The sequence below is a fragment of the Fusarium coffeatum genome, assembly GCF_003316985.1.
Source record: "Fusarium coffeatum strain FIESC_28 chromosome Unknown BRIP53273_contig_52, whole genome shotgun sequence".
NCBI classification, from domain to species: Eukaryota; Fungi; Ascomycota; class Sordariomycetes; order Hypocreales; family Nectriaceae; genus Fusarium; species Fusarium coffeatum.
The window spans coordinates 50,805-77,620 of record NW_022157849.1 but is presented as its reverse complement, the minus strand read 5'-3'; the positions used below and the strand labels follow the sequence as shown (position 1 = coordinate 77,620).

The window sequence follows — 26,816 nt, the reverse complement described above, 5'->3', positions numbered from 1 at the left end:
CGAAGCATGCCTTTTCACTATTCAGGACGCGCACAAGCAACGACTTATAATACTACATCAGCTTATTTTGTAATGCCTATCGTATCGTGTAAACAATGCATACGTGAATGCGCAGACTCCCCGAGGCCATCCATACCCCTTTGAAAACACAACCTATCATCCGAAATCCCAATGGGCGCAAGAAGTAGCAAGCATACTGGCAGAAAGCCACCAGCCATCAGTATGTCCTTAATTTCCCCGTAGCCCAACGCCATGCACTGCCTCTCCAACCCAAGGTCTTTTCCAATCCTCAAGCACATTGCGAGCGCTTCCCACCAAACCGTCCGGAATATACCTAGAGCAAACGTACACCCAGTCAAACATGATTTCCCACCTTAAACCCCATCGCATCCTTTCATCCAATTCCCATCAAAAGCAAAAAGCGTTCTGTTCAACCTCCCAGGGTCGTGTTCCTCGTATCACGTGGATGATTGATTATAGCATATATAAGGGCTCAGGTTTGGTTCCAACGAGCCAGTCGTATAGGATCACAACTCTTGCTCTGTATCGCTCCCTTCTTCGGTATCGGGATCATCGTCGTCGTCATCATCGTCTTCTACTTCTACTTCGCTGCTGCCGCTACTAACCGGGTTAGGCAGCGCACCATATTTCCTCCTGTAACGTTTCAATTCTCTGTTTTGGGCCATGAACTGGTCCAGAATGGCAGACATGGGACCGTGGAGCTCATCGAGTTCCTTAATCGTGCCTCCACCGATGGCAATGTGACGCATTGCGAGTGTTGAAATACAGGTCTGCGATTGTTAGCAAAGGTCATAGTCAAACAAGGGTCATGCCAAACTCACCTCTATCCTGGCTACTTGGTGTTCCAAGAAGTTCAACAGGAATCGATCCGTCACTTCGCCTCCACGCTGCTTGATTCTTTCAAGTAGCTCCGTCTCGGGCGGTTGCAAACCTGGGGGCTCGTTGCCTTCCAGCGAACTGCAAAGCATCTCAAGACGTAAGCTGATACGCCAGAGAGTCCAGACGCTATCCGGATCGATGCAGAGCTCAGCTCCGGGCGCAAGGACGACTGGCTTATCGTTGCCTGCGTCATCCTTCCTTTCGTGCTGTGAATGAAACTCGATGCGGCCAGCCAAAGCATGAGGATACAAAGAGTACACAACTTCGGGATTTTCGAGACCCTTCAACTTCTTCTCGCCCATCTCCTTAACTTCGAAGCCTTGTGAGGTGAGGGATCTCAAATCCTTTCGGATTGCGCTAGCATAGGTCTCTTCATCGCCAAAGGTATCCTCAGAGCCAGAAGCGTTACCTCGATCTGTGTCTTGATAATTCTCAAGACATCGCTGTATCTCCGAGATAAAATCCGTGGAGACTGTAATCTGGCCACCATCTGCCACGGCAGAAATTCGAGCCGCCTTGTTCACCATGGGTCCGAAGTAATCCATACGGCGGGTAACTGGATCCGTCTCGCTCACACAGTCGCCAAAGTGAATACCCATGCGCACTGACAGTCCCTTGAAGATGAGGCTGTTATCCTTGTCATATATAGGCTGGCAAGAGACCGAGTTCAAAACTTCTGATGGCCAGTTCACATCAAGGAGCTGCATTTGTACCGCAAACGTCCATAAAAGTGCCGACGTAGCAGTTGGGAAAGACACCATAAATGCATCGCCTTCAGTCTTGACTTCGTAGCCACCAATTCGTCTCAACTGTCGACGCATGACTTCGTTGTGAAGTTTGATTGCTGATCTCATGGCACTAGGATACATCTCCCAGAGAGTTGTCGAGTTCTTGATATCGGTGAACACGATGGACACATTGCCTGTCGGGGCTGGGATTTCGGCTTCAAGACGGTTAAGTGACGAGTCGAGAACATCACCCTTTGTCCTTCGGCCCCTTCTGGTGTTGAGCACTTGGGCATCGGCGGGGATACCAGAAGGATAAAGCGACATACTAGCGCCGCGATGAAGCCTTGATCGTTCGACTCGTCGCTTCAGATCAGCGACACTGATCATCATGACCATGATCTTGCCTGAGGCGCCGTATGCGATAGCCAGGTCACGAAGTTTCTGGGCCGCCCGCATGAGATCTTGTCGCTCCGCTCTCGCAATATCAGTAACCAGACCTGGCGACAAATACTCCCAAAGTTCCCCGGTAGCAATCAGAATGATATCGTCCTGCTCTCGAATAGTCATGTTGCTGATGTAGGGTGCCGCTTGTACAGCCGGCATCAGGTCGACATATCCAAAAGCACGCGAGACTTGCAGCAGGTCATTCAGTCGTCCGTTCCGCGAAACCCACCCACCAGCTTCACGAATACGTGATCTCTCGTTCGGCTCAGCAGGATCGTGTTTCCGAGTCAACATCTTATGTGTACCATCGGTTTGAATCACCATGGCCTGCGCATCACCAACGTTGGCGACATAGAGTTCCGTGCTTTGAAGATAAACGACAGTTGCCACACCACCCGAATTGAGATCTTCCTTTGTAAGTATGATTGGCTGACCTGAGCTCCTATGCGTCTGAAGTGGCCGCTCCTCTGATTGTTGGATCGCAATGGTAACCAAGTCCTTGTTGAGGGCCAAGAACGCTCGTCGCAGGGCATCAACTGGAGTCTCACCCGCACGCGTCTTCAGTGCTTTCAGTTCAAGGGCAAAGATGTGACCGAAGTTCTCGTGGAGATATTTGGCGATCTTTGATCCGCCACTAGACAAGGCCTGTCCATCGAACAGACCTAGGAGCATCTCTGTTTCTGATGCATTGAATCTTGGAACTACTAAATCGACCGTTGACAAATGCTCATGTTTGCCTAGCGTATCAGCCATACCATAAGGTAGGTGACCGGCAAGCGACCCAGATGTACGGACACGTCTGTCTTCACTTTGGTCGGGGATACTTGGTTGCGTAAGAGTAACATCCATCAGACCCAAGATACGCAAGTTCAGCAAACGGCTGAAATCGGTGTACTCCTCACGGTTGACAGCACCAGGCCCAAGAGGACCTGTAGCTGTCTGCTTGATTTCCAGACGCTTGTTACCGGACAAATTGAGATATCTCAAATTGGGATTGAGATTCCAGTTCCAATCGTAGGGCACGTTTGAGATGTTGTACTTCAGGTAGTTACTGCCACAATCGAGAACGGCGAGGTTCTTGGCCCGCGAGATATCAGCTGGCAAGTTGGTGAACCTGTTACCGTTGATGTAGAGTGCTTGAAGTAAGCTGGATTCCTCTAAATCGTCGGCAGGCAATGTTGTGAGTGCATTGCCAGACAGGTACAACTCAACGAGCTGCGGCCAGCTCTTGATTGATCTTTGAGGCATGTCGCTAATCTCGTCGTTGTAAGATAGGTTCAGTACGCGGAGTTCAGCGAGAAGTGTAATCTGGTCAAAAACATCGTCATCGAGACGGTTGTCGGCAAGATGGAGGTTCCTCAGAGACCCAGCAAAAGTGTTGTTAAGCCTTGATGATATCCCAGAATCTTTCCTTGGGTTGACTGACTGCGTAGGGGCCGATGGAGTTGCAGATCTAGAAACAACAGACGTCTTACGGCCACCCTTTCCATAAACAGACACAACGGAACTCTTACGATCCCCAGCATTGAGTGGAGATGGCCCAACACTGAGCAAAGTGCTTGAGTTTTGACTAGGTCTTCTATCATCCGACAGTTCTTCAGAGCTCGCAGTCGCTGACAAAGTTCCGAGGGGGGCTGCTCTTCCATTAACAGGAGGAGGTGCCTGCTGTGACTCTTCTCCTGGTACCCGTGGAGCTCTGGAAGCAGGCTTGGGGAAATGTTCCAGGACGTTGGAAGAGGCATTAAACGTCTCAAGTCGGTTTGCCCACCACAGCTCCATCGGGAGTTTAGAGATGTTGTTTCCTCGGACGTTGAGCACTCTCAGTTCGGTAAGGCAACCAATTTGTGCTGGCAATTCCCCGACCGAGTTGTTGGCAATGCTGAAGTGCTCAAGTCTGCTCAAAGTACCAATTTCCTGTGGCAAAGAAACAAAATAGTTCTTGTCCAATATCAAGTGCTCAAGGTTTACCATATTTGCGAACGAGGAGTCAATGCTAGCCAACTGGGCGTTCGAGAGATTCAAAATCTTGAGAGTCGGCACAGGAGCCACGATTTCAAACTTGTTCAGGGGGTTGGAGTTCAATTTCAGCTGCCGTAGGGATTCAAACTGTCCAACAAAAGCAGAGACGCAGTTGTGGTCCGCGGAAAGGATCTCGAGCTTGGGAAGCTCCGAAATGATGTCGATACTCGAGATACCATTGTACTTAATATCGAGCTCACGCAGACTGACTAGCTGACCGAATGAAGCGGGTACAGCGTGCGTCAGTCTGTTATTGGTTATCAGCAACTTTTCCAGATTCCTCAAGCTACCAATCTCGTGAGGAATCGTCGCAATGGCGTTGAAACTCAAATCGAGGTCGACTAAACCCGGTAGACCGCATAGGAACGTTGGAAATTTGTCGAGAAAGTTGGAGGAAATGTTGAGCGAGCGAAGTGATTGGTATGCTCCAAAGTAAGAGGGTAGGTGCTTTAATCGGTTATTGGCCAAGTTCATTTTGAGCATGCCGGTAAGGGCATTAAGTTCGGCATGCTCCAACTGCTCAAGCCGGTTATTGGCAACGTCCAGGAAAGTCAATTTGTTTGCTCGACTCAAGCTGGGTGGCAGCTTCCTGGCTTCGTTGTTGTTAAATTTGATATCTCGAAGGTGTTTACAGGACTGTATAAAATCACGAGGAACGTCGAGAGAGAGGTTCCGCGAGAGGTTAAGGGAGATGATCTCCATGGCCTTCGAGTATAGCGATATAGGTATTGTAACAAGGTTGCGACCAGAGAGGTCGACATAATTAAGCTTCTGAGCCCGGGCCAGGCCCATATCAGTAGTTTTGGCGTGAAAGTCGCTTTCCCGAGCAGACAAGAACATGAATCGACAAAGGTAACTGTTGTCTTCGCGTCCAAGATCTTCGATTCTGTCCTTTTCTTCGTAACCAACTTGCTGTAATAGACGCTTCTGCATAAGTAAAGGTCGCTCGGGAGGTGTTAGGACCCGAATAAGATCATGCTTCTTCATGATGATATGATAATTCTCAAGACCATCCATAACATACGTCTTCTTAATAACTTGCGAGATGACATCCGTGACGCTCGAGTCCAGAGGCATGGAGTGGGTGGAAAATGTCCCATCCGAGCGGAAGATTCGAATACAGTATGGAGATGCCTTCTCCTCTGGCCGGGGCGGACTGCCAATTTCATCGAGCTCGGGACCATGATAAGAGTTATCTTCCGTGTTACGACGTACCGCCCAACTGTCCGGAGCATCCCAGCGACCCTTAGGCGCATTTGAGATAATGGAGTCATGACGCTCCGGCTCGACGTTGTTGACAAAGCTAGTGTCCATGGGCGTGAGCGGAGGAGGCTTGGTCAAGATACCCTCCATGTCATTCAAATTGGTGTCGAGATGATACATGTTGTTAGGATCGTTACGATCAGTCGGACCAATCGTCTCTTCAGCAGCATAGTCTTGAGGTCGATGCGTACGTTGCTTCTTTGCAAAAGGAAACTTGTTGTTGAAGGTGGCTCCTCGTTGTCCGGTTGCTGGTCGCGGATCGGGAAGGTCACTCGGTTCGGCAGGTCCAAACGTGCCCGCGTATGGCAATGTGGTCGAAGATACATCGCTGGGTCGGTGCAGGTCGGTCTTTGAAGACTTTGTTTGTAAAGACCTTGTCGATTGGGGAAGGTCGCGAAGTCGAGCAGCGGCATCGTCCTTTTCTTTATGATGCCCTCGTAGTCGTCGCAAGAATCCGCGCTTGCCATGATGTTGATGGCCAGGTGATGTTTGACCGTCCGCTTGCGTAGATTTCGAGCTACTCCAAGTCATTCCCGCACTCCTGGTACTGGGCGTTGGGCTCTGTCCTCGTGATCTTGTCTGGTACATTGCGTTGCTGCCACCGCCGCGATCGCGCGGCATTTGTGTGCCAATTGCTGTATCGTCTCTGCTCATTGTCGGTCTGAGCGTGCGAGGGTCTTCGTTGCTCTTGTTATGTCGGTGGTGGCCAGGCAGATGGGCAATGGAGTGGCCGGATCTTGAGGATGATGATGTCTTTGGGGGTACCTGTGAGGAGCCGTCACCAGCATATCGCTCTCGATCAGGCCCGGTCATTATGTCTCGTACGGGTGCTTCGCCATAGCGCGCGATGTCCTACATGGGTACGTCAGTGATACAAGTTACGTGGGCGAGAATGCACTAAATAACACGGCAACTGGGCGCTGGGCCGGGCACTAAAAGCTGACCGAGAGAGAATTTCGGGAAGGAATGTTTGATCGCGGACGAGACCGAAAGGGAAGGAAGGATGGGGTAGTCATGGCAATGAGACAGAAGCAAGCATGGCATTATACATACACTGTTGTCTTGGTATAGAAAAGGCACAACCTCTGGCGCTGGAACAGGAGTTCTTGGTCTGGAAGATGATGGCGAGGCATCGCGGGTGTGATCCGTGGCATTGGAATAGTTGCGATCTCTATGTGTGGGGCGGCTGTGACTATAAGAGCGCCCACGCTGGTCCTTGCCCGCGAGCGAAGTGGGTAAACTACCCTCCGAGCTATCGCGCCCAGGGAATTCCTCCCCAAAGAAGCCCTGGAGCTTGCGAAAACCACCACGTACGCTGGTTTTACTGCCCTGGCTGCTCGCGGTGAGAACGCTGGCCGCGGATGGCCGTCTGCCGTCGAAATACGACGCATCAGGGGCGTCATGCTGCGAGGGGTGTAAAGGATACGGCTGCTGCTGATGCTGCTGGCGATTACTGATTTGGTGACCCGGGGAAAGCTGGGAGGCGAGCGACAGGTTGTCGGTCGAGTCGTTGAAAAAGGTGGTCGGCATGGTGGAAGTGTTTGTAGGGGAACCAGGCTGGTTCGCCCAAGGAGCTATTTGAGGGCTCGCGCCGCCGGTGGGCGGAATCTGTTGGATCTGGGGTACTCTGGAGGTCTCGAGAACGGCGAGCTCACGTCGGTAGTTGGTGAGGTCGCTCATGCGACGGTCTTTGGATTGAGCATTGGCGCCGGCGCGAGGGGCGAAGGTGGCAGTCGATGTTGTTGAGGTTGGTGAGAGCTGAGGCTCATCCTTGAAGGAGTACCTGTAGTAGGCGGGCAAGCGTTTAGCTTTGGTTGGAAGGCGGCGGGAGGCGAGATGAACGTGCAGGTTAAGGTGAAGGCGGGAGGTGGCAGCAGGGGATCGTGGGACGGGAGACGGCATGGATGGTAAGGTAACTAATAGGTAACTGGATATGAGTTAAACTCACCACTGGTTGCTCAAAGAAGCATTGCCATCAGCGCTGAGGCGAGTATGATTAGAATTAGGATTTGGAGGAGGAGGACGTCGGCGCGGCGTGGAGGAGAAGACGTAGGAGTTATTTGAGGAAGCCGTCGCAGCGGAGGATGATGGAGTTGGTGTTAGAGCGTCGGTATCAGCATTTGGATCTGGCTCTTGCTTTGGTATTGGATTTGGATTTGGTGCCGGATTGGGAGTAGGCGAGTGAGTGGGAATGGGAGTGGAGATAGTAGACGAGGCGGCGGAAGCGGGAGCGGGAGTAGTGGAGGCAGTAGTGATAGTAGTAGCTGGTGATGTCGATTGAGAGTGAGATTGATGAGAGAGAGACTGAGACTGAGGCGGAGATTTCACGGTGACGGCAGAATATGTATCAATGTTGCCCGGGCCCATGACAGAGCTGATGCGATTGACATGCTCATTCCTGGTCATTGTCGCCTAGGCGTAGGGATTGTCCTTGGATTGACGGAGTCCTAAGCCATGAATTGAGCCTTATGGAATTGCAAGCAAGATAAACAAAGACAGATAGATATCTGGGAATAAACTACGCAATGATGAAGAATGACGATGATCAACGTATTCGGGGCGCAAATGCAAATGCAGGCAAGCAGACAGACAATAATAGATACTGGTATCGGTTGTTGGTACAGATGCAAATGCAGATGCAAATCGTGAAATGCAAATGCGCGGGGGTGAAAAAAGAGGTCCAAGCTACGGCTACATGTGTAGGGTATAGGTACGGGTATGGGTAGCTTCACAAGATGAGATGAGGTAAGGTAACCTGGGTAAGGTTAAGAGAAGAGAGGAGAAGTATGAAAGGATTGCACTGTAGCTCTGTACGGAGTATACCGAATAGGCAGTGCTTGCTTGCGTTCACGTCATGTCTGAGAGGAGAGGGCTGAGAGGCTGAGTTCCAGTTCCTGGGCTTGCTGGGCTTAGGCTTAGGCTTGGTATTGGTCTCTGCTGGATGAACCTGGGGAAAGCTTGGAGCTTGTTCCTGTTCCTGTTCCTGTTCCTGGCGATGTCCGGATAAGAGATGGCTTGTGAATGTTTACGATAAAGGAACCTATGCTGATCAAAAAGAGAGACAGACAGCCAGACAGACTCAATAGGACACTGAAACTTTCTGAATCTATCCACTAATTGTCAATGGTCATGGCGCTTTCAACCCCGGGGGAGTCTAAGTGTGACTGGGGTTCGATTCAATTCATGGATCAAATGCATGGGTCATGGTCAAGGTCAAGGTCATGGATGATTGTCGGTCGCCTAGAAGGAAAAAGACCAGAGGAAAAGAGGCTGGGCTTGGTCTTTAGCGCAGGTCCATGGTTGGGTGAGATCCAGTTGCAGGATTGACTAGGTAGGCGATCATCCTGACCTACTCCAGCGCCTTTTAGCCCTAGACTCTGCTAAAGCGTAAGGGTGCCGAGCATGGTAAGGTCGCTGGAACGAGGTACTTACTGGTCAGTTACTGGTTCGTTACATTCATCCTGTCCGAATCAAGTACAGTATCAGGTTGACCTGAGTCTTTGTTTTGGTTTTGGAAGACAGGACAAGAAAAAGTCGTACACGCACAATCTAGTTGTTTCTTATTCAGGAAATGTTTTTTCCCTGTCGGATAAATCATCCCCAAATCAAAGCATTTGTTTAATGAACAGATTCTATTTATGTTTGTGCTGCTGTGCCTCGTTTGTCGACGCCTGGTCTGTGTTGATTGAATCTTGCATTGGATATATGAAACCTCAGAGGTACCCCAGGGCTGTAGATTTGGGCGACAAATTACAGGGCGAAAAAGCTGTGCTGTACTTGATCTAATGTACCTTCAAAGTAGCGCCATCACATCGCATCGCATCTAGAAATGGTTGAGACACGGAAAATGCATCGCACGTACCACATGCTCACGAATGCTGAACTTGCTTTGCTAATGCATCACCTGCAGCGTATTGATCTACTAGGTACTAAGATACGATCCAATGCAGAGTAGGAGTACATATTAAAGATAAGGCACTCAACAATTACACACCACAAACACAGGCTCTGTTGATATTGAAAACTAGACACAATCAATAGAGAGCCAAACTGACGGAATACTATATAGTACAATATTCTTTGTGCGTAGCAGATAGTTTAGGTAGGGAATCAAAAGACATACCCCGGCTACAGTAGCACTATTTGACATGTCAGCCATGTGGGTAAAACAGATACCTAGGGCCCATGCTCCTGTCACATTCTGCTTCAGGGTCTTTCCAAAGTGATAGCGCTTGTAACCGTAGAACTGCCTCTATCTGAAGGTAAGGTTCCTTTGTTGGTACGTAGACGGTAGTTGGAACACGGGTGATAAAGGTTGTACTAGGGTTTGTGTAATTGTCTCTTTCAGCCTTTGAATGTATGTCTGGCATCAGTAAACCAATGGCACATTCTTTATCTTTACAACAATTGTGTGTGACAAGGCGATCAAACCCTGTATGTTGGTTACTAGCTTATAGTCCTGTTGTAACGTTGAGTCCTGTGGTGCTACAAAGAGTGTCATATACCATGCATGTTGGTCGACACAACTTCCTACATGTGAATCCGCAGATGATTGACGGCACTGTATAGCATCATAGTTTGCGGGATAACACAGTAGGCTGCAGGTTGCCAGGTTAGATTGTGCCCTGTTATTGTGGACCGTCTGTAAGGAATGCGGTTGAACAGTTGATCATGTTATTTAAAAGGCTATCAGGGAAATCCACATATCAGAAGTGCCATTGCTTCTGATTCATCCAAGAGTCGTTCGATAAAGTGTATTGTTGGTGGTATCGTCTACGGGATTGATATCTCCAAAGCTTGAATATTGTTAGACTGCTATACACCAAGATAAACCACCTTAGGTCCTAAGGTAGCTACTGCTTTTGGTGGTCCAACTAATATACTACACCAAAAAGGTTTTACAGATCCTGCGGCATGTAACTAGCATTTACGTTTTGTAACGGCATATCAAATTCAACAAGCAACATGCATGACTAATGATTGTCTTTGTATCATCAACACCACCATGATGGGAGATCATAACAAAAGTGGAACTCAACATGTTTATCATTCTCCATTAGCCACGCCTAGCTTCTTTGTCCTCTTAATACGGCAAAATTTTATAGACTTTTGGGTATCCGTAGAGTGCTAGTTTCTCTGAGTGGCAATATTGATACAAAATAGAACCAAATTATCTTCATATGTTGACTTGCTTAACATGTCTCACGCGATGGGTTCATGAATCGTGTTTGAAAAGGTCCTCGTTGAACTGATTTTACTGGCACCCGCGAGTGTCTGCAACGAACAAAATTCTCAGTGATAAAAATGCATGACTAGCAACTTGTTTTTGCAGATCTCGTATCATAATCATATGCTACGTACCTTAAATATCTCACCAAGTATTGGGATAAATAAACGAACAATTTACCCTGTAGAGGGGCTCCCGTCTATCATGGCAACAATGTCTCCGGGAATTACTCCGTGCTGTCTATTAAATAAACCAGAACATCCATACCACTATAGTTCTCAATAAAGAGATCCTCTACAACTGCTCTCTTAAGTGATAAGTGAGAGAAGACGCTGTGTAACACGTCCGGTTATCAAAATCTTGGAGAGCAACACCCCGCACCCATATCATCTGCCGTGTTAGAGCCTCAATACAGGTCGTCTTTGATACAACGATTAGGACGACTCATTCCAAGTCTACATTCTACCGGATTATCCGGTTGAAGCAGCCGTAAAGTGCACGGTGCGTCTATCAAAAAGTGCCTTAATTGGTCCATCGTGAGTTCGTCTCTTGATCACGAGCGGCTGTTCTCACGTGCAAAGAGCACTCAAGGCGTATATAGCTAACAGAATGTAGGACACTACGACCAGCATCACAAGAATCAGAGTTATCTCACAAAAGAAAAAATGGGTAGCATAGATCAGAGTCTTCGAGCCTGGTGGAAAGAGAGCTCGGTATATCAGGTATACCCTGCATCCTACCAAGACTCCACAGGTTCCGGTGTTGGTGATCTAAAGGGCATCATCTCACGAGTCGATTACCTCAAAGACCTGGGTGTTGATATCGTATGGCTTTCACCAATTTTCAAGAGCCCCCAGGTTGATATGGTTTGTTATCCCTTAGAATGCACTATTCATCCAAGTATACTAATGTTGGGTCAGGGGTATGATATCAGCGACTACTACACAATCGATCCTCCATATGGAGACGTCTCAGATGTTGATGTTCTCAAAGATAAACTTCATGAGCGAGGCATGAAACTTGTACTCGACCTGGTCATGAATCACACTAGTGACCAACATGAGTGGTTCCAAGAGTCTCGCAAATCCAAAGACAACCCCTATCGAGACTGGTACATCTGGAAGCCTGCAAAGTATGATGCGGATGGAAACAGACATCCTCCCAACAACTGGGACGCCCACTTCCAAGGTAACAATGCACCCAACTCCTGATTTGATGACCATAAAAGCTCACAATTTATAGGAAGCGCCTGGGAGTATGACGAGATCACAGATGAGTACTATCTCTGCATCTTCTGTAAGCAACAGCCAGACCTTAACTGGGAGAACCCGGCAGTTCGCAAGCAGGTCCACAATGTGATGCGCTTCTGGCTCGACCGCGGCGTCGATGGTTTCCGCATGGATGTTATCAACTTTGTCAGCAAGGACCCAGCATTCCCCGACTCAAACAAGACTGTTCTCCGGGGAACAGAATACTACGCCTGCGGTCCCAGATGTCATGAGTTCCTCAAGGAAATCGGCACTATCCTCCAAGAGTACAATGCTTTCAGTGTTGGAGAGATGCCCTGTGTTCACGACGAGCGTGAGCTGATCAAGGCTGTTCGAGGTGACCGCGGAGAGCTCAGCATGATCTTCCACTTTGAGCTGTGAGTCTACCTTTGCTTCCCCTAACTTTGTGAGCAATGGGCTGATATAAACAGGATGGACATCGACCACGGTGTTGGGGGCAAGTTCACGCCCAAATCCTGGACACTCTCTGAGCTGAAGGCCACCACCCTCAAATGGCAGAAGTTCATGTACGACAATCAAGGCTGGAATGCACTGTACCTGGAGAATCATGACCAGCCACGGGCAATCAGCCGCTTTGTCTACGATGACCCGGATCATCGTGTTGCCAGCGCAAAACTCATTGCAATCTTCCTTGGTTTCCAGGCAGGCACGCCTTTTATTTACCAAGGCCAGGAGATTGGCATGACCAATGTTCCTAAGGATTGGGACTTGGAAGAGTACAAGGACCTCGACTGCCTCAACCACTGGGAGTAAGTTAAACAGTGCCCATAAGCCGGCGTATACTAACGGCCATTAGATTGCATAAGAATGATGATGCTGCTGCCCAAAAAGCCTACAAGATCGAGTACCAAAGGAAGTCTCGTGATAATGCTCGCACCCCCATGCAGTGGGATGCGAGCCCCAACGCAGGCTTCACCACTGCTGATGCCAAACCCTGGATGCGTGTCAACGATAACTATACTGAAGTCAACGCCGCCTCCCAAACGTCAGACCCCAAGTCTGTGTACAGCTGCTATCGCCAGGTCCTCCAGAAGCGCAAGGAGCATATCGATGTCTTCGTCTACGGCAATTTCCTGCTTGTAGATGATGCTAACGATAAGATATTTGCCTACTCACGACGCGCTGACAACGGGGACACTGCTCTCGTCGTGTGCAACTTCTCAACAGATTCAGTTGCGTGGAAGTTGCCCGGTGAGGCACATGAAGTGCTGGTCAGCACTGCGGGGAGGACAGCAGATGATCTCAACAGCGGCGAGATCAAGCTGGCACCTTGTGAGGCCTTTGCTGTGCTGCTAAAGTGATTGGAGAGGCCTTGTATAGTATGAGTGTATACAGCCAAACCATGCAAAACGTCAGTACATAGGTAAAGAATATTGACGCAAACGGAGACATAGCCTGCAATCAGTTATCTCATAAACATTAATTACCCATGCATATGCATTGTAACAACAAGACGAAGAAGTGCATTCTCATTACCCAGCGGTTGATGTCGGCCGAGTATCTATTCATACAGGATACATAAACCACTCCTTGTCCCGCTCTATTCTTGTAGATTTGTCCATAACGCCGACGCTCTAGTCTTGTCGTCCCTTTAGTAATCGCTTGGTAACCTTGTCCTTCTCGATAATGTAAACATGGGCACCCCAGCCGGAAAGAGCATCACGGTCAACGGCGTTGAGCAAAGACTGAGAGATGGTCTCGAAGAGGGCATCGGGCTCCTGTGAAGTTGAATATTAGTATACCAATCTTAGGCAGTGGGTTATTCAAGCCAGTCAGGACTTGACTGTTGGCCCGGTTGTTTATGTACGCACCAGATCAGGCTCCCAGAGACCCTCGCACATGCCAAAGAGCTGCTCTGAAGCGGTACCAGATACAATAAAGTCCTTGGCAAAGTCAATGCAGCCAATGCTGTCGAAGCCACAGATAAAAGGCTTGCCAGTCTTGGGGTCTAAGCCAGCGACGACGGGGGACACAAAGTAAGGTCCGAAACGGCGCTCGTAAAGAGATGAAGAGACAAGATTGGCAAATGTTCGGGGGGCGATAGAGCGCTCCTCACGCAGGCGGTACATGTTGACCTTGTAGCGGAAGAGGTCGCTCACGGTGTTGACGTCGGTGGCCAGGCCAGTCAGACCGAGGAAGACATCGCCGTACTGGAAGATCTTGGGAAAGTTGTTGGAAACAGTAAGAGCCTGGAGACCGAGACGGAGATCGCATGCGATGGCGACACAATCCTTGCCGACCATGGCGACACAGGCGCCGCCGTCTGTGAGGGAGGAGAGGTTAGCTTAGTATGATCATTGGCATGACGATGGACGGCCGAGACTAACTTATCGAGAAGGGAGACGACTGTTTATTGAGTGTGCTAATTAGCTTCTGGAACTCGAAATAGCTGGTGGGACTGAGGTTGACATACCATGATGGCTTTTAAAGATGGATAGGTAGATGCGAGGTCGGACAATCTACGTCAACCAGCGACCGTCTTATCGTGAGGAAGCCGAGGACAACGCAAGGGACTGGACCGTTATAAGAAGCCGCGAGATTGGCTGTCGTTAATTCGTATCGTATTGTCGCGTCGGTGGGTTGTTGGAGAGCAGTTGACGTGGAGGGGATGGAGTGCGAGATGGATGGTTGAAGCTCCCGTCACTGAACTGGAGCTACAGAAGGTGCAGGTGCAATGAGGTTGCGTTGCTGCTATAGAAGGTACGTACTGTACAGGCGGGCTGGCAAGGCAAACACGGTCTGGCGCGGCCGGGAAGAAGCAGCTCTGTCTAGGTATGAAGTGGAGGTCAAGGTCCACGTTGACTGAAGCAGCCTACGAGCTGTGGCGTATGAGGCTCAGCAGGCCTCAACCTACTAAGGTCAGAAGAATTGACCCCCGAAAGCATTAGAAACGAGATGATTTGGTCACTTTATGCCAGCTGCGACTAATATTTAGGCTTCATTCTGTATAGTTATTACGCATGATTAGGACTTGAGAGAGCTGAAGCCTTCACCAAGGTAACTAACTACCTATGTATATAGTATTTACTAACAAAATAAGTTGAAGAAGTGGCTGAAGAGCTTGGCCTTTGATCTGGACTTGATTAACCATAATTGAAGTTGGGCAGTCTTTTAATATAACGATCTAACTGTTAATAGACAGACAAGAGTTTCGGCAATCTTGTCTACTACCTACTAAGGCATAGAAGCTTCTAGTATATCGATTGCAACCATTCATTCATAACTCGCGGCTGCCTACTGGGTTCCTATGAATGGTTCTACCGTAAGAACTTCCCTCAACTGCGGATTCAGCTCAAGGCCCCTACGCAACCCCGCTGTATCTTTGGCTAGCTGTCTGCTTACATCACCGCCAGCCAAGCTCAACCTCCCCGCGATTGTCTCCAGAAGAATTAACAGCCCGTTTACAACGTCCTCAAACTCTTATTAAACTTTGTATTGCTTTCTCTCTATCGGTCTCGTTGTATCATGGCAACAAACGTCGTTGTGATAGCCTCCGACTTGCGCCGGGCTACTATCAAAGTCACCCCCGGAACCTATTTGATTGACGTATTGGAGGAAGCATGTCGAAGACTCAGCCTTTCAAGTGACAAGTATCTTGTCAAGTGAGCACATCCACCTCTTACCACTGCTCTCTAGCCAAATACTGACGACGTATTCTTTCAGGCACCGGCAAAAAACAGTCGATCTCTCCATTCCTTTTCGCGCTTCTGGTCTCGGCCCTGGCGCAAAGCTCGAGCTTGTACAAAAGTCGAAAACACCCTCTGCCATTCAAGTCGCCCTTCAAGTCCCGCCTCCCGAGGGTCGCGAAATACCAGGAGGACGTTTGATCGAGAAGTTTCCCAGTGACCTCACCATATGGAAGGTTCTACGTCAATTCGAGAGCGGCAAGGCGAGTAATGGCAAGAACATCAATATCACTGCCCGTGGGGTTGCCTCGATGGACGACAGTTCGGGAAGTGGCAGCGGGCAACTACACTACGAAACACCAGTCCTGAACATAATGGGTAGAGAACTCTCATCTTTCACCGACTTCCAGAAGACTCTATCCCAGCTCGGATATAACTCTGGAAGTGTTCTGATCCGATTGACGTTCCGTAAGACGGACAAGACTCTGTACGATGCAATGACGGAGATCAGCCAGTTCTTTAAGGATACGGATGACGAAGACCAGAAGGAGGAAATTTCAACAACAATTGCCGAGCCTGTATCAACGGGAGAGACCGAAACTCAGGAACAGCAAGCACCACAAGAGACAGAAGACTCGAAGATGGCGGACGCTCAGACAGAAGAGCCCTCGGAGGCAGGTCCTACTCAACCGGAGAAAGCACCCGAGGCTGTCGCAGAGGACAATATGGAAGTCGACTCTTCTCAGTCAAGTGATCCATTAGCACCCGTCAGTGTTTTCCTAGCCCCTTCAGGATCAACGCCTGCCGCAGCTTTAGCTCCTGCTCCGGATACCGATTTCGCTCCTACGATCGCCCATGCACAACTCCACCAAGCTCGATTACAGGAGAACTCAAGAAATAAGCGATTGCTTTCAGACCAGGAGCTGGAAGAGAAAGCTGCGGCAGAAGCTGCCAAAATCAACGCCATCAAGTCTATCCTCATCAAAGTTCGGTTCCCAGACAACACCAGCAGTGATTGGCAAGTAAGCCCAGCACACACTGGCCAGTTTCTGTACGACGCTGTTCGGCATGTTATGGCCCATGATGGCCAACCCTTCCATCTCGTTCTTCCTGGAACCAAGACTGTAATCAAGGACGACCCTAACCCCAACAATGGATTGATCAAAGCCTATAAACTGTCCGGAAGAACTCTCATTAACTTGGTTTGGGAAGATGGCGTACCACTAGCTGTGAGAAAACAACCTTTCCTCAAGGCCAATGTTGCTCAACAGGGTCAACAAGTCAAGGTTCCTGAGCCCATCGTTTCTAATGAGAAGGATGAGGCGGTGCCAGTTGCTCGCCCAGCACAAACAGAGACTGGAGAGGGATCAGGAGAGAAGATTGTTAAGAAGATACCCAAGTGGCTCAAGTTGGGAAAGAAATAGGCAGTCACAAAATATCATGGGAAGGATATGAGGTATGCATCGATCATCATTAGCGGCGTTGGTTAGTCGGGTTTAAGTCATAATAAACGTATAGAAGCGAAGTCCATACACAGCTTTAATTGCAATGACATTCAAGTATCAATTCACTTCCAGATCACAAACATTCGTCACGAAGAAGACTGATGGGAGCATGGCTTGATCATTACGCCATAAATTGCTTGAAAGTGTTGGTATTCCGGTGAGCCGCAGCTTCCCTGCCACGGAGCATCAAAGCCGTTAATTTTTTAATTGATCATCGTGACCACGCCAATCCATGTGAACCCAATCCTGTGCCAGATTCCCAGAAAATCAGATTAAATGATTTAGTGACCAGCACGGCGAGACTCAGCGATGACACGCTGGAGCTCGTCGACCTTAGCCTTAGCACGGCCGAAAGTACCGAGCTGCGATGTGAATTAGTATATAGATCGTGGAGGGTTTCGGTGTAGGCGGTTCTGTTCGACGTACTCTCTTCTTGGCGAGCTTACGGGCACGCTTGTCCTTGGAGTTACGGAGCAACTCAATGACTCGGCGCTCGTAGGGAGCGAGGCTGTAAAGGATAATTGTTAGCCCAAGTCCAAGCGCAAAATTTGACATGATCCCATCAAGCAGAGATAGAGATTCTTCTCCAGATCGATTCTCCATTCCACCCAAATAAAATTGTGTTGACTTACCCAGCGACCTCCTTGACGATCTCGCGGACGAAGGCAGTGCGCTTGCTCAGGTGGCCCTTGGTGCGGGAGACACGGGGCTTGACGACACGGGCAGTGGTTTTCTGTAAAATTGGCGACAAATGTCAGCGTCCATCGTCTGCTAGTTGGATGATTTCGTCGCGCCGTCATCCGTCGCGAAGGCGAAGCAGAGATCCTCCACGAGGTGAGACTGCGACAGTTGAACCAAGTGAAGTATTGAAATATCGACCTTTCGATCAATCTCCAAAACCTCACTCAGCAGGAAAATCGTAGGGAAGACATACGTGGCCCTTGTTAAGGCCAACGGCCAGACCGGACTTCGCAGGTTGTTCAGCGGCCATTGTTGCTGGATGGGTTAGTCGAACGTGGGTTGATCGAAGATATTTCCAACGAGAGTGAACAAAAAAGATGGAGGATATCTGAAGGTTTGCCAGCAAATCTGTGGGTCACGTGCCGAAGGGTAAGCGAAGTTTTTTCGAATGTGCGATGGAGCTGTGGCTAGAGATGGCGGGGCTAATTGTGGCTGTCAAGAAAGAGACTACTGTGGATCCACTGTCAGATTTCTACCTTAGATTCACTATCGGATGTCTTCACCACTGAATCAATATCAAGATCAAAAGTTTCTCTGAGAAAGGGCTGTATTTTAGCAAGATACGGTCTATAAGACGCAACTAATCTGGCTATAAACTCTTCTTGTCTTATTGACAGCTGTTTTCATGGTACAGAGTAGAGGTCACCCCCAAGATTCGTCCCCAACTTGAGATATCAGGTTCAGTTCAAGATCAACTAATTATTATATCCGTTCAAAAAGGAATTGCTCTATCCATCTACTGCGGGCTCAACAAGGTAACATGCGTTCTGTTAACGTTACTTGGTTACCTCTCGGACCCTTGGCATGGGAGATGAGTTGAGGGTATGATTCAATGCGCATTGTGATCGACAACCGAGTCTCGAAGCGCATCCCAAGACTCACAGACTCACGAGTTAAACCGAAACATGCAAACAAGCACCTCTGGACCCTTATAAGTGATCGCTTCTCAGCCCAACCAATTCGCATGACGGCATAACGCTTCTATTCTTGTAACACTCGACGGGAATAGCATCGCTACGTACTGACCAACCAACGACCAAAAGCTGAGAAGGTGATAAACATGCGCTGCCCAAACAGAGCACGAGTCCACAATTAAACCTCCGTCCCTGTAAACATGAAACTAGATCGGCATCCAATCAATAGCACTGCCTACTGCCGGATCCTAGCCTCTGATCCGTCAACTCCATGTCCTCTCACGAATGCAGGAGGATCGGCAGGTGAAATAGGATTGCACGAAGGTGCTGAAAGGGAAAGAAGGCCCGGTTTAATGGTCTTTTGGCCGCGTGTTCGGTGAGGCAAGGAGGAACCAGCAAAAGGGACTATTACGACTCTGACGTCGTCTTCTCCATATGGCTTGCTCGATAAGTTTATAACTAGTCATGTCTCGACGTGAAAACCCATCATTTCTTTTAGACCATATCTCATCACCTTCTTAATAACTTTGCCGTCTTTGATCCTCCGTATCTTTATATCATCTCCCAAATATCATACCTTCAAGATGCAATTCGGACTCGTTATTCTTGCTGCTTTGCCCACCACGTGGGCGGCCCACGCCTACGCAGTTCCTCAAAGCCTTTCAATGTTAGAAAGCAGCGCCGAGGACAACGGCTGCACACTCCCCGATACCTATTATATCCGCAACTTCAAGGCAGAGTCCAAGGATGGCGGCAAGACTCTCACTGGCTTCGACTTTACATTCCTCGACAAGGACACAGACTTGACCACTCCCTGCCACAAGAACTCTTCCTCAGAGCCCATCACCGGAATGGGGACCGACCGATTTGCGTGTGACGACAGCGCAGTCGAGTTTCTGTGGGATAGCGACTACCAGAAGCTTTGGATGATGGAGAAGGTTTGCGGCCAAGCGGATGGGTAAGTGCTTACGAATATGACTAAAATTTCCTGATGATTGATAATTGCTTCTATAGGAGTCTACCATACGAGGCCAGCGGAAGTGTCATGCTCCCTCTCAAGTGTGCCAGGACTGGCAGTTGCTCAACCAACTCAACAGACCACAAGGCGGGTTTCACTAGCCTTCAGCCTTCGAGGCAAGCACCTCCATCATAAGTTTCGTTCTGTATGTCGTGAGATCTTGTGATGATGGAGATTAGGCGGTGCAAGACTACAGGTAGCGGTCAGGTGTTCTGCCCTCGACTTCACTGAACCGAGTTAGGCATGAAAGGACAATAATTACAGACGGACGAGTCTAAAGATTAATGGGAATAATGACTCTTGCCAACAGAGAAGAATAGAATAAAATGAACCAAACATTCAATTGTTAACAAACATGATGATGTTCCATATGAAGTGAATTCAGGAACGAACCTCAAATTCAACTGCCGCCTGCCCTGTAGGCTGTAGCGGAGGCCATGTATTAAAGCGGGTCCATAGACGGGAATCCGGGGTAACACAGGCTCAATCAACCACTCACAACCCGTCAATCAACTTTCGAGACTGTTTCTGGACGGGCAAAGAATGATACCTCCGCAATAGTGGTCATTTGGCGGGCTAATCAGGTACCGCTCTTCACGGTTGGAGAGGGTAACCTTACCGTATGACCTCAACGGTTTGAGGTCTGTCACTCACGAGACCTGTCAACCCTGATCTTGACGCCTTCACTTGATCAATTCTAGATCCCATCGTCATTGCTTCATTGGGAGCTAAATTAGAGTCCTCCCCAACAAAACACAGACCTCTATTATGCGTCGCTTTTTCCTTCTTCTCCCAATGCAGACTACTTATGAGCTATTGACCTGGTATTAAGCTTAATACTTTACTCAACATCCTCAAAGCGCTGGCGCCTCTGGGAACGTGTCTACAATTCATCCTAATTATACACTCACAACAAATTTGATCTCATCATGAGGTTCAAACTTACAGATTCACTGAGCATTTTGACAGTTCAGCTCATCTTCATCACTTCGAGTTTCGCTTTCAGTAGTTCATCATCACAAAGACACATTCCCGAGTCAAACACACCGTCACCGAACAGCATTTCAGTATCATTCTTTGCGACTCTCGAACGTCTGTCGCGACTTGTGGATATCGCCTATTGCATTGGGACAACCGGTGTCAGAAAACCATTTGACTGTGTATCGAGATGCAACGATTTCCCCAGTCTGTCTCTCATCAACACATGGAACACTGGTCCTTTGCTCAGCGATAGTTGCGGGTATATCGCCGTGGATCATGGCGTGAAACAACGAGTGAATGGCGATGTCTTGAACGCTGGTGAGCCTGCTATCGTGGTGGCCTTCCGCGGCACCTACAGTATTGCCAATACGGTTGTCGATCTGAGCACTGTACCTCAGGAGTATGTACCATATCCGTCCCCGGATCATGGTGGAGGCGAACCCCCCGAAGAGCCCGAGCATAAATGTACGAACTGTACCGTACACATGGGCTTTCTCCAGTCGTGGAAGAACACTCGACGCCTCGTTCTCCCCCAATTGAGACAGCTAAGATTGCAATACCCTTCCTATCCGATTCAACTTGTTGGACACAGCCTAGGGGGCTCTGTTGCCTGCCTCGCAGCACTAGAGCTGAAGGTATCGCTAGGATGGGAGGATGTCATAGTCACCACCTTCGGAGAGCCTCGCGTTGGAAACGAAGGTCTAGCCCGCTTCGTGGATGAGGTATTCCACCTGGATGGGCAAGAGAATCTAGAGAAGCGCGAATACAGGCGGGTGACTCACAAAGAAGATCCTGTACCTCTACTGCCTCTGGGCGAATGGGGATATAAGTCGCACTCAGGAGAGGTATACATTGCCAAACAGGAACTGACGCCTTCCGAGTCTGATATCTACATGTGCATCGGCGACGAAGACCCGAAGTGCATAGCAGGGGCAGATGATTCGCTATGGATGACTATCCGTCGGCTGTTCCACGCCAAAAGCCTACTGACGACATCGGATAAGTTGGCAGAGCTGAATGGGTTTCCTTCGAGGTTCAAGTTGTGGCAGCTCTTGTTTGCGCATCGGGATTATTTCTGGAGATTAGGTCTTTGTGTACCCGGAGGAGATCCTGCAGACTGGGGCAGAGGACGATACCAAGGCCCAGGCCCAGAGACTGAGGAATTATGATTTGGCGAGTAGTCGGCTTGGGGAAGCTGTTTGGCGTTTACGAATTTGAGAAAAGCCTTGTTATAGATACCTCTACTTAGTATTGAACTTGAAAGCCAGCGAGTAGGCCTGTTATTTATTTCTCGGATGTCATGGGCTACGAAGATGAACTATTAGTGAAAGGTCTATACAATGAATGGTCTAACTTCTTTCCATTGCCAAGCGTTCTGTATCAAATCTTGTGCGATTGTGTATTGATTCTTGCTCGGTACGGTACGGTATTCTACGGTTCTCCGGTTGCCAACTCACGGTCCCCCGGCCACTCCCGCAGCGACCACGGGCTAGACCGAACGGAAAGCTCCACAAGTCAAGTTATTCCAGGGTCATTCGAGGTTTAGGGTCAAATGATCACGAAGAGTCTTCGTATTGATGAGCTCTTTTGAAAAGATTGATTAGAAAGAGAAGTCTATTTAAAGCAGAATCTTGTGTGGCAAACCATGGTGTATATGTACCCTATTCCGTTCTATCGTCAGGCATATCAGCGATATAATAGCAATCTATGAGCTGTATGGGTACTTTGAGGCAAAATTGGTTCCGCCTTTGGTGGAACGTGGGCTGCGGATAATTGCAGATGGGTCCATAAGGTCGAAGAGAAGTCAAGTTGTTCTGTCAGTAATAGGGGGTTCAACAATCGAGACTGCACTACTTTGAGCATTCCCAGATTGTTTGCAGTCCATGATAGTAAATGAGTCATCAAGCTATTTGACAGCTGATCACGGTACCAACTGCACTCCTGGTTGAAATCCTTTGAAACAAGCCAGGATATTGCTGAACTAGAACAAGATCAAAGTTCCCGCATCCAGGTTCGTGGATTTCTCGTCAAGGATAGATAGACAACTCGAAGAGTGGGTTGCATTTGCAAGCCAAATGGGTTCCCATCTCGAATAAACACGCAGGGATGGAAAGGGATAGTCCCGTTGATAGCGAGATGGGATGGGCAGATCTTTGTAGATTTGATAGCGGATCACATCACATGGACTACTTAGACTAAATGGGCACTGACAGTAAGACCTCCTAATGCCATTGACTGTTTATGAACTGTGCACGAACATAATATGCTTAATGTTTCAGAGAGTGGGTTAATCATGGACTTGATACAAATATCGCAACAACTGTCTCACAGTTACGGCCAAAATCAGGGTTAGAAGAACGTAGAATTTACTTTGTTACGCTGACTGATTGGTTGGTTTAGATGAGTTCCGTACAGTACTTAGACGCTGCAGTGGGCGGTTAATATAATTGCAAGGCGAACGAGTCCAGTCCAGGAAATGAGTTCATCTCGCCGTCACCCAAAACTGTTTATCTGTCGCCTTGTTTGTTGGGCAACTAGCCGAGTCTTACAGATACTATTAAGAGTTTTATGAACCAAAGAAGGTGTATGAATGGTAGGTTGCCATGTGCAGTCTAAAGCCTCTCGGGTCTAAGCCTTGATTCGTTGTGAGACGCGAGTTGCTGTCTGTGGCAGGCATAGATAACCAAGACAGGGGGGGATATCCTCAGCCCCAACGAGGCTGACTTGAGGGAATCCTATCTAATGCAGAGGCAGAGAGTGTTGTGGAATTCCACTGAGTGCAGGCCAGCAATCGACTTTGCTTTGTCTGGTTTGTGCAGTACAGTATGTGCTTGTTTATTGCTGAGTGAAGCAATCAAGAATTAGACACTCCACCGTGAATGTCAATAATAAGGGGTCTGATAATGATAGGGATTGACGGGACATGACGTGCCAGGGCCATCAAGACCAAGGCTGGACTTGTTTCGTTTACTTTACTGTACCTTGCCTAAGGTAAGGTTAGGTAGTGTAGAAGAGGGGTGAAGGAGATGGAAGATTTGCGTGTCGTCACCTATTTTCCTGCGCTCACGTGGCTCATTTTCTTCGTTTACAGTACTGACTGACACTGACACTGACACTGACATTGCAATTTCTGTCATAGACTCGCCCATGCCTAGATGAGGGTGCAATTTAGATGAGGCGGGCAGCTATAGTGCCCATCGTTCCGTCCGAACTTTTCAACGGGGATGTGTTCCGCTTAACGGGGAGATTCTGTAGCTTCCCCTTTTTTCTGTTTTTCTTTTACTCTCTAAACAGTGTCGGTTACGTTGGATATGTTGAGAGCGGTGACTGGGTTCCATGTGAGAGAGGAAGAGAGAGGAGACAGGATGCACTAAGTTTACCCGACTTTTAGGTACAGTACAGCACTGAAAGGAAGGCGAGCGGTGTCCAAAATACATCCATGATGAGAAAAAGAAAATCAACAGCCCACATGAATGGAGGGGGGTCCCAGGGCCTAGGCCTGTGCTGTGCTGTGCGGGCTATTCAGCTCTCTTTAGCGATGTGAACCCCCAAAATTTGGCAGGTAATGAGCGTAGACTGGCGCCTAGGCTGCCGAAATTCAATGCAGGCTGGACCCATTCGCTGGCTGGTTGGTTTCCATTAGGTTGCCTTTACCTACCTTTACCGTCCATACTGTGCGGCCTGTTGTTGCTGGGCTCTGAACCGCTGCCCGGGCTGGTTTTTGACCCCACCTCCACAGCCCAGTCCCAGTCACAATCCCAACCCGGGCAGTCCAGTCCCTCTCCCTCTCTCTCTGAGGTTACGGTCATAGGTTACCATCTCGTTCCCTCCTCCTCTCACCCCCCCAAATCTCAACCTCCAAAAATTCCCATCTTCTCACTCACAACCTCAACTTCTAACTTTCTTTTCCCGTACGACCGCTTCCTCTTTTCTATCAACCAAATACCCAAAATCTTCCACAATGGCCACTGAGGTAAGTCGTCTCCTTGATGCGCTGCGCTGCATCATTCCCCTCCTTTTCCAAAGGGTCCTCGCATCCTTTTCCTTCTCGGCCTGCTCCCGCCGAAGTCCGCACAACCCCTCAGTCGAAGCCCAACATGGACGGCATCACCACCACGAGTTTCCTCGATGATTTCCGCTTCATGACCTCCAATACGTGGTTATGCAGCTTGCGATGGTCTTCGGGTTCTCTCGTGTGTCCTCCATGCGGTAACAGGCTGCTTTGATCTCATAGCTCATCTCTCGTGCTCCCTATCTCCCTAATCTATGTTGTTTCGATGCTGACTATTATGGTGTGATAGCGTGAAAGGTTTGTCCAGATGGTTCCCTCCCGCCTCTCATGACGCTATCGGCGCTCGATAACTGCTCTGGCTCGTCGAGATTTCAATCATCCTCCCAGGACACCGTTTCGCTAACCTCGTACGTCTTACCGCAATATAGCAAGACCTTCCTCGCCCGCCTCTGCGAGCAGGCTGAGCGCTACGATGAGATGGTCACCTACATGAAGGAGGTTGCCAAGCTGGGCGGAGAGCTCACCGTCGACGAGCGCAACCTTCTCAGCGTTGCCTACAAGAACGTTGTCGGTACCCGACGTGCCTCGTGGCGCATCATTTCCTCGATCGAGCAGAAGGAGGAGTCTAAGGGATCCGACAAGCACGTCTCCACCATCAAGGACTACCGCAACAAGATCGAGACCGAGCTCGAGAAGGTCTGCCAGGATGTCCTCGACGTTTTGGACGACTTCCTCATCCCCAACGCCGCCACTGGCGAGTCCAAGGTCTTCTACCACAAGATGTGCGTTTTTATCTTCCCCGCCTCTGGCCTGAGGCCCCTCGTCTGCCGCCCTTTTTGTGCTCATGCACCAATCACTACATTTCGACATATGCGTGTTTTTTCCGCAACGAAAAAATTGCAATGCACCCCAGATACTTTTTTTGTATCGAGAAGCTGACCGAGTTTTTTGCAATCTATAGGAAGGGTGACTACCACCGTTACCTGGCTGAGTTCGCCTCCGGTGAGAAGCGTAAGGGCGCTGCTACCGCTGCCCACGATGCTTACAAGGTAAGGCTAAATTACCCCCACCACAGTCACATGTCGCAAGATCCGGGCCCCTGGTGCCCCTCGCTGACAACTGTGCCCAACAGAGCGCCACCGACGTTGCTCAGACCGAGCTCACTCCCACTCACCCCATCCGTCTTGGCCTTGCTCTCAACTTCTCCGTTTTCTACTACGAGATCTTGAACTCTCCCGACCGTGCTTGCCACCTCGCGAAGCAGGCCTTCGACGATGCTATTGCCGAGCTCGACTCCCTGTCTGAGGAGTCTTACCGCGACAGCACCCTCATCATGCAGCTCCTCCGCGACAACCTTACCCTCTGGACCTCTTCCGACAGCGCTGAGGGTGAGGCCGCCGGTGCTGCTGATGCCCCCAAGAAGGAGGAGGGCGAGGCTGCCAAGCCCGCTGAGGAGCCTGCCGCTGAGGAGCCTGCGCCTGCTGCTGCCTCCTAAATCTATCAATAATCCTCCTCGATACCACATGCGTCTCGGCATATAGGAACCGAGATGTATTCTCGCCCCGGTTACACTCGTCTGCCCCTGGACATACGGATAGCTGGGACTGTCTTGGGCGGGCTGGATGATAGTACGAGGCTTCTTCTTTTTGCGCGGTGCGTTGCTTTTTTCATGGCGATGGAGAGGGAGGAATGAATCAAGAAGGGTCTGGTTCTGGCAAAGGGAAAGTGTTGCGGCGCGGAATCTTTCGTCTCGTTCGTCCGTCGGACTTTGAAGAAAATCGACCGCCAACTTCTATGATGATGACGGCTCTTGTTTTTTTCTTTTTTACCTGGCAGATAAATCGCAAAGTTCCCCCCTTTTTTTCACCTTTATTCTTTGCCTGTCTCGGGCACCTAGCATCCGTGTATCTCTCACTTCCCGTCTTGTTGGTCATTAAGAAAGTGGACAGGGCCTTGCCCATCCCGATGGATCGCCGCGAAGAAGGCTTTCTCATGTTTGCGCCTTTTGTTTTCTCCTTGTCTCTAGTCTTTTATGTCTTTTCGTTCCTGTCTATCGGTCCATTTCCAGACCGTGCCCTGGTGAGAGACGATGGAGATGAACTGTTTCCTGTTTCTAAAAAGACCATTTCCCCCGAAAATTACACACCCC

The 26,816-nt window shown here is 49.2% G+C and overlaps 8 protein-coding genes across 8 annotated transcripts; 5 read left to right on the top strand and 3 right to left on the bottom strand.

The window, feature by feature from the left end:
* Positions 1 to 527: 527 nt before the first annotated feature.
* On the bottom strand, positions 528 to 7,760 carry FIESC28_02375 (uncharacterized protein; the record flags this gene model as incomplete). The annotated part of the gene is made up of 4 exons (XM_031156524.1): positions 528 to 791; positions 843 to 6,206; positions 6,408 to 7,137; positions 7,303 to 7,760. The coding sequence occupies 4 exons, from the start codon at positions 7,758 to 7,760 to the stop codon at positions 528 to 530; spliced, it is 6,816 nt and encodes a 2,271-aa protein (XP_031019398.1).
* Positions 7,761 to 11,246: 3,486 nt separating this feature from the next.
* Positions 11,247 to 13,171, top strand: FIESC28_02374 (uncharacterized protein; the record flags this gene model as incomplete). The annotated part of the gene is made up of 5 exons (XM_031156523.1): positions 11,247 to 11,447; positions 11,502 to 11,769; positions 11,824 to 12,226; positions 12,281 to 12,619; positions 12,667 to 13,171. The coding sequence occupies 5 exons, from the start codon at positions 11,247 to 11,249 to the stop codon at positions 13,169 to 13,171; spliced, it is 1,716 nt and encodes a 571-aa protein (XP_031019397.1).
* A 273-nt stretch (positions 13,172 to 13,444) lies between these two features.
* Positions 13,445 to 14,286, bottom strand: FIESC28_02373 (uncharacterized protein; the record flags this gene model as incomplete). The annotated part of the gene is made up of 4 exons (XM_031156522.1): positions 13,445 to 13,588; positions 13,682 to 14,133; positions 14,198 to 14,216; positions 14,284 to 14,286. 4 exons carry the CDS (start codon positions 14,284 to 14,286, stop codon positions 13,445 to 13,447), a joined length of 618 nt encoding a protein of 205 aa, XP_031019396.1.
* A 1,049-nt stretch (positions 14,287 to 15,335) lies between these two features.
* FIESC28_02372 (uncharacterized protein) lies at positions 15,336 to 16,920 on the top strand (the record flags this gene model as incomplete). The annotated part of the gene is made up of 2 exons (XM_031156521.1): positions 15,336 to 15,472; positions 15,534 to 16,920. The coding sequence occupies 2 exons, from the start codon at positions 15,336 to 15,338 to the stop codon at positions 16,918 to 16,920; spliced, it is 1,524 nt and encodes a 507-aa protein (XP_031019395.1).
* A 362-nt stretch (positions 16,921 to 17,282) lies between these two features.
* On the bottom strand, positions 17,283 to 17,992 carry FIESC28_02371 (uncharacterized protein; the record flags this gene model as incomplete). The annotated part of the gene is made up of 4 exons (XM_031156520.1): positions 17,283 to 17,363; positions 17,428 to 17,509; positions 17,634 to 17,734; positions 17,936 to 17,992. The coding sequence occupies 4 exons, from the start codon at positions 17,990 to 17,992 to the stop codon at positions 17,283 to 17,285; spliced, it is 321 nt and encodes a 106-aa protein (XP_031019394.1).
* A 1,248-nt stretch (positions 17,993 to 19,240) lies between these two features.
* Positions 19,241 to 19,809, top strand: FIESC28_02370 (uncharacterized protein; the record flags this gene model as incomplete). The annotated part of the gene is made up of 2 exons (XM_031156519.1): positions 19,241 to 19,614; positions 19,671 to 19,809. The coding sequence occupies 2 exons, from the start codon at positions 19,241 to 19,243 to the stop codon at positions 19,807 to 19,809; spliced, it is 513 nt and encodes a 170-aa protein (XP_031019393.1).
* A 794-nt stretch (positions 19,810 to 20,603) lies between these two features.
* On the top strand, positions 20,604 to 21,824 carry FIESC28_02369 (uncharacterized protein; the record flags this gene model as incomplete). The annotated part of the gene is made up of 1 exon (XM_031156518.1): positions 20,604 to 21,824. The coding sequence occupies one exon, from the start codon at positions 20,604 to 20,606 to the stop codon at positions 21,822 to 21,824; it is 1,221 nt and encodes a 406-aa protein (XP_031019392.1).
* Positions 21,825 to 24,616: 2,792 nt separating this feature from the next.
* Positions 24,617 to 26,162, top strand: FIESC28_02368 (uncharacterized protein; the record flags this gene model as incomplete). Its single annotated transcript, XM_031156517.1, has 5 exons — positions 24,617 to 24,628; positions 24,957 to 24,964; positions 25,096 to 25,449; positions 25,629 to 25,716; positions 25,800 to 26,162. 5 exons carry the CDS (start codon positions 24,617 to 24,619, stop codon positions 26,160 to 26,162), a joined length of 825 nt encoding a protein of 274 aa, XP_031019391.1.
* Positions 26,163 to 26,816: the final 654 nt, after the last annotated feature.